Source organism: Ursus arctos, unplaced genomic scaffold (assembly GCF_023065955.2).
Source record: "Ursus arctos isolate Adak ecotype North America unplaced genomic scaffold, UrsArc2.0 scaffold_20, whole genome shotgun sequence".
Lineage (NCBI taxonomy): Eukaryota > Metazoa > Chordata > Mammalia > Carnivora > Ursidae > Ursus > Ursus arctos.
Window position 1 is genome coordinate 31,552,714 of NW_026622875.1, and position 12,132 is coordinate 31,564,845.

General features: G+C 32.6%; 1 protein-coding gene across 2 annotated transcripts in view; it reads left to right on the forward strand.

Moving 5' to 3' along the window:
• The window catches only part of CAPN7 (calpain 7), a 40,426-nt gene that overhangs the window by 12,948 nt on the left and 15,346 nt on the right, over positions 1-12,132 (forward strand). For both annotated transcript variants that reach the window (XM_026496987.3, XM_044383395.3), the window contains exons 6-12: positions 97-183; positions 3,681-3,807; positions 4,606-4,691; positions 6,141-6,234; positions 7,662-7,808; positions 8,998-9,104; positions 10,030-10,150. In XM_026496987.3, the coding sequence (XP_026352772.1) occupies positions 97-183; positions 3,681-3,807; positions 4,606-4,691; positions 6,141-6,234; positions 7,662-7,808; positions 8,998-9,104; positions 10,030-10,150 (769 nt within the window). The remainder of the gene's footprint in view (positions 1-96; positions 184-3,680; positions 3,808-4,605; positions 4,692-6,140; positions 6,235-7,661; positions 7,809-8,997; positions 9,105-10,029; positions 10,151-12,132) is intronic.

The window sequence follows — 12,132 nt, forward strand, 5'->3', positions numbered from 1 at the left end:
ACAGTGCCATACTTTGTCATATAAATTTTAAATAAGACTGGTAGTTAAGGTAAACTCGAACATTTACTTTAGATTTTTTTTCCTTGTGTTTTATAGGACAACATCAAAAATAAATGGTATAGAATATGTTCCTTTCATGAGTATTGATCTGAGGGAGCGTTTTGCCTATCCAATGCCTTTCTGGTAAGTAAGCATTATTGTACTTTTTATTTCCAAGATGATTTTAATTTTTGAGTAGTTTTTCCATACTCTGAAGTCCAATTTAACTCATAGCCTTGAAATTACAATTTGTAATAAAAAAGTCTGTAAGAGAGGTACAGCTGTGGGAAAAATGTAAGGCAACATAGCAAGAGTATCTGTGTGGTCATTTGCCTGGTAATGGGCACATATGGCTCTCTTTTTGCCTGTCGTTACACGAGCACGGTACCTGGCACAAAGTAAATATTTGTCCAATTGGTGTGTGAATCACAACAGCAAAGTCAGTAAAGAAAGAAACGAATGGAAAAGTGGAATAGAATGATGACAGTGTCGTTGTTTACTAAAAAAAAATCCAAGAAAGGGTTAATTATGAGAATGTTGGTTAGCACAACCTTCTCGGATGGTGGCAGCTTGTGTTAAGAGCCTTAAAAATGTTACTTGGTTCATGACTCCCAGCTTCTAATTCTAAGGCAATAAAAGTTTGACTAAAGATGTGTATAATAAAAGCATTCATCAAAGCATCTGTTACAGCAAAAAAATTACTGAAACAAACTAAATATCCAACAATATAAGAATGAATAAATAATGGCACATCTATGTTATTATAGTAAATGTTTATGCTACCAATAAAATATACATCTTTGAAAGATATAGGGAAAATGCTTACAATATAGTAAATTTAAAAATGGAAAATTTGGATGTTGTATTTATATATTTTTTTCATTTCATGTATTTATGGATAGAAAAAATGATGTAAAGGTACACGTCAGATATTTACAGTGGTTATCTTTAGATAGCAAAACTGGGTGATTTAACTTTTTAAATTTTTTCAAAATTTTTGCAATGAGCGTGTTCTATTTATTAGAAAAAAATCAGAGTTGAATGTTTATTACATACCAAATATGTAAAAGGTTCTATAAAGAACAAAAGAGCTGCTTTCTCATTCTCTAATGCTTTGTTGTTCTTAGGTGGGCAAAAGTTGGACATCTAGCCAATGAGTTATCAACCTAGTTTTTTTTCACCCAGGCAACCATGTGATGCTAGTCACTGATTGGAGTCCAAGAAATTTTTATATCTGAGAAGCTCTGTAGCATTGATCGATGCTAAGGACATAGATTCTAGAGCCAAACTGTCCAGTTTTGTATGCTGTATGATGCTGGGCAAGTTGTTAAATCTGTCTCAGATTTTAAAATAAGAATAGAATCTACCTCATAGTGTTACTGTGATCATTAAATTAGTTAATAAAATATAAAGCACTTAATAATGCTTATTATATTGTTATATAATAAGGGTTAACTTTGAAAAATAATTATTCTAAATTATATTATAAAATTTGGTTGTACATTTCAGATACTTCAAAATGTGTAAAATAAACAAGCAAACAAAAGTTTATCCCTTTGACCATTAATTTCACTTCAGGAAACCAATTTGAAAAAGTGTTCATAGATATAGTCAAAGATTTATGTAAAAGATATTCATCAATATTGTAATTGTGAAAGTGTGAATCAGTTATTCTAGTACGTTCTTAAATGGTTATATCCAAGTAGGGGTATAAACTTGTAGTGTCAATCTGCGTAATAAGTTAAGATAGATCATGTTTTTAGTGCTCATACAACAGAAGAACATCTATAAGAATAATACCATACAACCATGAACAATCAAGTTTTTGAGAAATTAAATAACATGGGAAAATATAACTGAAACAGTAAAATATGATACTATGCAAACTCCCTTAATTTACGCATAGCACTTGTCACAGTTGGAATTTTATATATTTTGTATAAGATTACTTAGTGTCAGTCCTCCACACTGGATTTTAAGTTTCCTAAGGACAGAGAACATGTCTGTCTTAATTACACTCCAGTGTCTAGTGCAATGTGTGGCATCTAGTAGGTACTCAGTAAATACTTGCTGAATTAATTAAATTTGGAGAAAAATCAAGAATAAATACTATATTATTCTAGCAAGATTTTCCCATTCTTGTTTTTTAGATTATTTTACAGTAGAATAGTCAGAAGAAAAAGTAACAGTAAATATTTCAAAATTCAAAGGTAACAGACTAATGAAAAAAGGTTCCACAATTTATGAATCTTTGGTTAGAAAGATTGATTTTTAAACTTTTTTTTTTCTATTCAGGTCATGTATTTTTAAATCCTAAAGTAAGCATATTTGAATATAATATTTATAAAATATTTTTAATATCTTTAAAGTTATAAGAAAACACTGAATTTGATAATGGTGACTTTTGAGAGAACAGAGATTAAGGAATCTTGGATTTACTCTGTATTCTCATACGGCAGGTTAATAATACAAAGTAATTAAATTATAGATTTGAATTAACTTTATATTTTCCCTTAAATTTTGTGATGGCTGTCTTTAAATTCTTCTGAATTCGTTCAGCTCACTTTGTATGTACAATCAGCTACTGTTCCTACACAGGTACCAAAATGTCACCAGAACACTAGTGGTTCTTGAGATGGTCATCAAAAAGTTTGAGAAGTGTTATATACAATAGTCTAAGAAGTTTACATAAACCTTGGTTTATTAAACATTTACACATGTCCTTTAATGAAGAAAACAACGTAGGAGTTTGTAGATCACACCTGACCACAAAACCACCTTTCTCCTAATGTCAGTATTTTTTTGAGAAAAACATGTTATATTTGCTTCAGTTTGCATATCATAAACTTTGTATAATCCTAGAAATCTTATGAAACCCAAAGACTGTTACCCTTCTTCTAGAAGAGGTTTGAGGAAAGATGTTTTTTATTTTGTGCTATACATCAGTCTTAGAGAAACACCACACAGCATATTCCCAACACGCAGTCGGAGGGTAGTGGATAAGAATGGTGGATCTGGCACTGGAGACCTGGATTCAAATGCCAGTGCTGCCACTTTCAGCTGTGTGACCTTGGCAAGTTATTAGATCACTTTTAAACCTTTTCCAAAAATATTTGCTTTAATGGAATTGTTTTATGGATTAAATGAATAGTTCATATAAAATACTCTAGCATGATGTCTGGTACATGGTTATAATAATTAGCTGCTCTCATTGTTAGCCTTGCAGAGAAGAGTTTATCAAGAGCCGTCATAAGGATCTGTAGCTTCCTAGGTCCTTTTGAATTCAGTCAGCTTGTATTATTGTTAATGGTTCCATTTTATTGAAACTGAATTTCTTGAATATAATGATGTTAACTTAAACTTTTAAATTTTATTCTTAAATAGAAGTGAATTTAAGTTGCTTTCCTGTTTGCAGTTATAAATTTATATTTTTTTAATTGAGAAGGATGAGCACATTGACTGGATTCATCATTAAGTGTAAAGAGCCAGATTTGACCAGAGCATTATTTTAGGATGATATAAGAATAGCTATACTCATTCTACCAAATAAATAAATCTCTAGGAAATTTAATTTTGTTTTCGTGTCATTTTTAAAGATTAATTTTAGTAGTAGTAGTATTTAATTTTTATTATTACCGCAGTGATAGATGGGGCAAGCTACCATTATCACCTAAACAAAAAGCTACATTTTCCAAATGGGTACGACCAGAAGACCTCACCAACAATCCTACAATGATTTATACTGTGTCCAGTTTTAGCATAAAGCAGGTAAACATTTTATATAATTTTATATGAAAGCTAACATTTTGAAGTAATTTGAATATAGATTTGGGTTTTTTTTTTTTTAGCTTTTATTATATATTAAGGTGCATGAGTATAATTGGAAAAATTATTCTGCACAGTTTGACTTAGACATACTGAGATAATGTGAGTATGAATAACTGGTTTGAGCAATTACAGATTTTTATATAGACCCTGTTTATCAATATATTCTTGCAGATGAGAAAGTTGAGGGTCTCAGCTTCACCTTGATAAGAGAAAAATAGGTATTTTTTAAAAAGGAAGATATTAGGCTTATTTAAAACACTTCAGTGATGGAACAGCAATAGGGCTTTATTGTAGGCTTTATTCAGTTAAGTTTTGCATTGAAATACAGGTGTCTTCTAGTCAGTAAAAAAATAATGGTCCTGAAATACTGTGATTCAATAATCTTTTGATGTGCATATTCAGTTTAATTGGTCATATTATAATAAACTTCTTTTAAAATGCCTTTAAATTATCATTAAAAACTTATGGGTTCAGTGAGTATGCTTTTATCCATGTAAGAAATAAATCATCATATTTATTCTAAATTAACTTTGTTGAAATATTTTACTCAGTTTTTCTAGGATTTGTTTGAAGAAAATATGTGTGAGTTGGCAGTATAGAATTTCTGTTATTATTTTGGTATTCAAGCAACAGTTAACTCAGCATAAAATGTCAGCTGCTTAAGTGTAGTGGTTAAGTATTGTGGTAATGTTGAAATTACATGAAGGAATTAATATATTCATAAATTCTTATTAACAGACAATAGTATCAGATTGTTCCTTTGTGGCATCACTGGCTATCAGTGCAGCTTATGAAAGACGATTTAATAAGAAGTTGATTACCAGGTAAAATTTTGTATTTGTCCCTTTAGCCCTTTTCATATAATTGTCTCTTAACTAGAAATTAACAGCTTAGGTCTTATCTGCATAGAAAGTGAAGAAGGCATATCACTTAGAATATTGTGGCCCTGTATATGTATTAAACAGATGATTTGTGAATGTGTAAAGATTTCCTAAAATAGTCTAAGAACATATGCACATGTGTTAATATATATAAAATAGGTATGTTTTGAAATAAATAAAATTGGTCAAAGAAAATCCTGTCGTGTTTATAATTCTAGTATATGGTAACCACTAGCCACATGTGGATATTGTATACTTGAAAAGGGCTAGTCTGAATCAAAATGGGTTGTAAGTGTAACGTGCATCAGATTTTGAAAACTAAGCACAAAAAAATATAAAATTGGAAGATATTTCAAATTTTTATAGTAATTACACACTGAATATTTTGGATAAGTTCGGTTAAAATATATTAAATCTCACCTTTGTAACTTTTTTTTTAAAGGTTTTGTTTTGTTTTGTTTAAAGATTTTATTTATTTATTTGACAGAGACAGCCAGCGAGAGAGGGAACATAAGCAGGGGGAGTGGGAGAGGAAGAAGCAGGCTCCTAGCAGAGGAGCCTGACGCGGGGCTCGATCCCAGAATGCCAGGATCACGCCCTGAGCCAAAGGCAGACGCTTAACGACTGAGCCACCCAGGCGCCCCCCACCTTTGTAACTTTTAATATGGCAACTGGAAAATATAAAATATTTCTTTTGGCTAGAACTGCTGAATGTACTGAAATGTTACTGAAATAGTTTTTCTCTCATTTTTTAAAGTTTTATTAGCTAAAGATCATTCATTGTAAAATTAAGCATTATAATTTTTCATGCATCTTTTCCTGAGTGGTTTTTGTCTAAGTCCTTTAGATCACAAAGATAAATTAAACACAGACCTTAGTTTCAAGCTATTTGCCATCTTGGATAAATAGATCATATAAGTAAATAATACGTAGTGTAAAAGAAAATGGATACTGATACAAATATCTTATTAGATAATTTTGTGTAACTTTATCAGAATTGTGTTAACTTTATCAGAGTTGTAGTTAGTTGCCTTAGTTCTTGTTAATTGAAATGGTCTTTTCTTGAGCCAGTGAGAGAAGATTATTTCAACTGGCATAAAATATATCCACTTAATAGAAAATTTATTAGAGTATATAATTAAAAACTTAGTATTTTTCAGAGTATTGTGAAATTTACTCTTTATGATCTCATAAGATATTTTCTTTATATTAAATAAGCACTTTGGTTAGGGTGAAATCCTTTTCCTAGGCCTATCATAGAAAATTTTCTCATGTTTATTTTTATAAAATTGCCAAGACAGTAGCATATGTCTAAATAAAATATAATATCCTGCATAGTAGTTTATATTGAATATTAATTTGGTATTTCAATATTTATTTTCCTTACAAAAGCATAATTTACCCTCAGAATAAGGATGGTGAGCCAGAATACAATCCATGTGGAAAGTATATGGTAAAACTTCACCTCAATGGTGTCCCAAGAAAGGTGAATAATATCTCTCCCCACCCCAACCCCTTCTCTCTCTCCCTTCCCCACCTTTGAATATTGAGTAGAATCATTAAGAAATGTTATTTGTGTAAACATTTAAAAAGATTTTGAGTCTGGTGTTCTGCATATTGCTACCAATAACATCATGTTAATAATTAAAAATAAAAATTAAGAAAGTCTTTTTAAAAATGTTTTTGGGAAATTTATAGAAAATTTCAAGAAGTATCATTGAACTAATTATTACTGATGCTTAAACTTTAATCAGATAGTTCTTAATTGATTAAAAGGAAAAGGAAATCGGACGAACTAAATCTGTTAGGTCACAGGAGTTTTTATATATAGTCATAACCTCAAACCAAGAAGCCTTTAAAGTTATGTTTTCCTTTGTGAAATATATATAGTCTGCAATTACACTGTTTTCTTTAAGAGCTATGAGTTTGTTGTAATAGCTTGGTATTGTTGGGATTCTCTAGCTCTTGTCTACTCAGAGGTCCATGAATCAACATTAGCATTTACCTGGGAACTTGTTAGAATTGCAAAATTTTAGGCCTTATCCTGAACCTACTGAATCAGAATCTGCATTTAAACAAATCCCCTGATTCTTTCAGTCTGGGAAGTTGCTCAGTGGCTCAGTAATACTCAAATTTTGGTATGTATAAAATCACATGGAGGGCTTAAAACAAAAATTGCTGCCCCCCCCCCCCGAGTTTCCGGTTCAGAATTTGTGGGGTGGGGCCATAATCTGCATTTCTAACAAGTTCCCAGATGATGTTATGCTGCTAAGAAGTCCGTTTGAGAATCACTGTTACTTAAAAATTAAGCAAAATCATTGAGAATGGTTTTTCTGAACTGTAGTCTTTAACCCCTTGTTTAAAGAGTCTTTGAAAATGTAGTTGCATGATTCTCCTTTTAGTGTTAGATCAGAATTCTTCTTATCCTTGTTTCCCAAATCACTTAATGTGACTTAGAAACTGTGTCTTTGTAGTGATCACTTCCTCTACTACTTAAATGTATCTTTTGGCCATAGTGTTCTACTTTTACAACTGTACATAACGAGTCTTTTTGCAGGTTTAGGTTAAAATTACATGTAGTAATATTGTTATTTACGTTAATAGTGAGGCCCTTTTATAATTATTTTAGATATAATGTACATTTCTAGAATCTGTAGTAATTTTGATGGTATAGATCCATTTAACCAGTTGGGTCAAGGTTATCACATGACAGGGAGATTAACCTATAAAATTGAATAAAGACATTGTATAATATTTTATAATTGATCAGATTCTAGAAATATGAAGCGACATTACTTTAATAATAGGCTATTGTGCCTTTTATTTCATCTTTGAAAGGTATTTTTTTCCTTGATAGGAAGGATTTTGAGATATTTTGTACCACCTAAGGAAATTAATGTTCTCTTTCTCCAGGTGATAATTGATGATCAATTACCTGTTGATCATAAGGGAGAATTGCTCTGTTCTTATTCTAACAACAAGAGTGAATTATGGGTTTCTCTCATAGAAAAAGCATATATGAAGGTCATGGGAGGATACGATTTCCCAGGATCCAATTCAGTAAGTATCAGGATGATCCAGACACAGACTTATGCTACCTAATATGACTATTTTAAATTTAAGAGATTATAGATGACATTTTTTGTTTAAAGGAAAATAAAACAGTATCAACCCCTAAAAATGTTGATCAGTCACCTTATTAAGGAAAACTGTATTTTCTTTTACAAGGATAGTGCATTGTAAAGGGATTCAGGGAAGCCTTAAATGTATGTCTGCTGTCATATTGGGATACAAGACCAATTAATTAGATACAGTGTACCTTTCTAAAGACGTCTCTTCAGATCAAAGGGATGTGTCATATTGTCATCCTTATGTATGTTTTTTGATCTGTAAATTCAGGTTCAAGGAGTTTTTTTAGTTTTTCCCAATCTTAGCAAACTAAACTACAAAATCAAGGTGTGTGCCAGTGTCCTTTAGTTGGATGAGGCTTATGCCAAAAATTAATCAGATTAGTGTAACTTTGAATTATGACACTAACCAGCCTGTGGCCTTAGGAAAGGTATGTAACCATTCTTAGCCTCTGTAATATGAGGATAATACCCACCTCTCAGAGTTGTAAAGATTAAATGAAGTAATGTATACAAGTCATCCATCATTCATAGCTGGTTAGTTTCCCCACCTAGTACCAGGCCTTCACTCTTCTGGTTCTTACAGTGCTAGGCAAAGAATGTATAGGTCATAGTTAAATGCAGTAGGATATTAAAATTTCCTCTCAGTCTATATGCCCAGTTGTTCTGTTCTTCAAATATTTTTATAGTTTAGCTTCTAATTCAGTGCCTTTTAATTCACCCAGTGCAGCGTAGAGAGAGAGAATGAGAATACATGTAAGACATTAGATAAGTGGCTGTCCTAAGAACTCACTAAATGGTGAGTGACTGTCATCATCATTATTAAAACAGCTTTTATCTGTAACATGTTTTGAGTTTTCATCATATTTACCAGTAAAACAATTGTTGCATTCAGGAAAAGCAATGGAGATTATAAGGAACAGATAAACTTGTGCTTAAATCCAGGTAGGAATTCAAGTTAAATAAGAAATGTATTACTGGTCGAAAACAGCTTACTACCCTCTGATTTATTCTATCAATCATTACATCAAATCAATGAAACTTAATAGCTACCCTCGGAATTTATTAAAGAGCTTGAAAACAATATTGACTCAAGTCCTGAAAATGTATTTATGTTACAGAATATTGATCTTCATGCACTGACTGGGTGGATACCAGAAAGGATTGCTATGCATTCAGATAGCCAAACTTTCAGTAAGGATAATTCTTTCAGAATGCTTTATCAAAGGTAAACATTTTCTCTCTCTTTTTGGTAGTAAGAGAGGCTATCTTTTAAAATTCATGCCTTATTTAGAAGAGATACTGCAGAAACTGCGTTTTTAGTTATTTAGGGAGATTCTGGTTTTGTTTGTTTTCTTTTCTTTTTTTTTTTTTTTTTGGTCTGTTTGTTTACTCTCTACGCCCAATATAGGGCTCAAACTCCACAACCTCCAGATCAAGAGTCATGTGCTCCACTGACTGAGTCAGCTAGGCACCCCCAGGAAATTGTATTTTTAAAATGGACTTCGCTGTATGTACTTGCTAAGGCCAGCGCTCAGTTATCCTCACAGATGCTGCTATTTTTTTTTTTTTTTTGGTTGAAGGACAGTTTTACTGGCTACAATAAATCCAGATTATAAATAATCCAAAACATTTGAATCTAGAATATATCATATGGACAAATTGTTTTATACTTCCTAAGTACTTACCAATTTGAGGGAAGGTGGAAAAAGAGAAGTCTGAGAATATAAGGAGGAAGGTAGCTTTTAAGCCTTAAATGAATACTCCGCAGGTGGAGATGGGAAAATTGTGCAGTAGTACACATTCAGTAGTGAAACTAGAAAATTTCAAAGATTTGACAAAATGTATTTGACATCTTCAACTTTATTTGTAAATCATTTGAAAACTTAGCATTTGCTTTCCTTCATTGTTAAGTTTCTACCTGATAATTGTCTAAAACTAGAGGAGGGTGGGGCAATGTGATAATTTATCTGATTCGTTGTGAAATAGAAATGTACTTGTTCTTTGCGGGGTGTTGGGAGTAGCCCATTTTAGCAAAGATGTGAAAATTTGTGGAAATTTTCATGTAAACCTTTAGACTAAAGGAAAGATAGTGTGATCTGATGCTATAAACGTGTTTTCTTTTGATTATTTGTGTGTTGGGGTTATTCCAGGTTTCACAAAGGGGATGTCCTCATTACTGCATCAACTGGAATGATGACTGAAGCTGAAGGAGAGAAGTGGGGTCTGGTTCCCACACATGCGTATGCTGTTTTGGATATTAGAGAGTTCAAGGTTTTGCTTTGTTTTTTTTCTTCTTTCTTATACCTGATAGTAAGACATTGCAAGGATCCCAAATAGTATTATAGACCTTTTTTTTTTTTAATTTTAAATTTTAGGTAGTTAACATACAGTGCAATATTTGGATCCTGGAGTAGAATTCAGTGATTCATCACTTACATACAACACCCAGTGCTCATCAGTAGTATAATAGACTTTTGAATACCAACAAGTCAAGGTTTAGATGACGTTTTAAAAATCATTCTACCTATGACATTAAATAAAATGACCTTAACCATTGGAAATTATGAAATAAAAAGATGGGAAATGTAATGACAGTGACGCACAGATACTGATGACAAAATAGAAATGCCTTTTGCCTCTTTTTCATAAAAGGAAAGGGTTGAAGTAAACACAGAGCCCTCAAGGCTCTGGGCTATTTGCTGGTATTGGGGGCAATCATAACGTTAGGCTCTAGAGCGTGGTAGACATTCAGTAAATATTTATGAACGGACAAAAAATAAGAAAATACCTGTGAATTAGAAACATGCCAATGGATTTGCAAATGTTTCTCTTCCTAGCAGCCCTCACATACTCTCTCATTTCAGACTCTCTCTGCTCAGGCGTTGGAATGGTTGACTTCATTACTTCTCGGGTTACTGATTAGTTCTTTTTAACTGAAAAATAGATCTGTTCTATGGATTAGAAAATAACAGAGATTGACCCAAGTGTCCATCCACAGATGAATAAACAAAATGTAGTGTAAAAAAAAAAATAACAGAGATTGGGGCGCCTGGGTGGCTCAGTCATTAAGCGTCTGCCTTCGGCTGAGGTCATGATCCCAGCATTCTGGGATCGAGCCCTACGTTGGGCTCCCTGCTCAGTGGGAAGCCTGCTTCTCCCTCTCCCACTCCCCCTACTTGTGTTCCCTCTCTCGCTGCCTCTCTCTCTGTCAAATAAATAAAATAGAGAGATTGTTATGGGAGGATTCTTTTTCTCTGATGATACAGAGTACCTAAGCATTGTAGTCACTGGCAAGTTAACTAGCCACGTATTCCAGTTTCCCCTGCTTGAACTAACAGAAGGAAGTAGTGATCAATCAGCAGTGACAGTGTTCCACTATGTATTAATTAGATATATTTTCTTATACGGCATGTAAAATTATATGAATTACGAAGGCAGTAGGGACCTGCTGCAACATCAATTAAATAGTCTCAAGGCTTTCTAAATCAGCCACTCTTGTATCCCTAACCATTTTTGTAAAGAATAGTAATGTTCCTTTAAAAGTAGCATGAAAATTGATTACTTACAAAAATAAAAACGAATGTGAAATTGAATAAGCTGAGAGGTTTGTGTTTGTTTTAGAAATGTAATTTTTCACAAACATGAGTCAAACATTGGCCATAACAGTTGCTGTTATTTAGTACTATGTGTATGTTATTTATTGTTAAAACATCCTGGTAGGTAACCAGGACGCCTGGGTGACTCAGTTGGTTAAACATCTGCCTTCAGCTCAGGTCATGATCCTGGGTCCTGGGATCGAGTCCTGTGTTGGGCTCCTTGCTCAGCAGGGAAGCTGCTTCTTCCTCTGCTTGCCGCTCCCCCTGCTTGCGCTTGTGCGTTCGCTCTCTCTCTGACAAATAAATAAATAAAATCTTCAAAAAAAACCACATCCTGGTAGGTGATCAACAGTGAGATAATAGCAAGATAATTAAATTTAGATAATGAAAGTCAATATAAAAGTAAGCTTGAATTTGAGGAAATTTTCTGTGAAGATTGTATCATTTATTTTGAATAATAAGACTATTTGTTTTGATAGTTCAGAGGAAACTAGACAAATAACATGTTTATGAGAGAAATAGGCACTTGTGGTTTGACCTGAAAACAAAACATTAAAAAATTTGCTGAATGTCAGTAGAGTAAGAATTTCAGATAACAGCCATTTTAGTTAAAAATCAGAAAGCACTATTCACATAGTTTCAATTCCATGTGGGAAT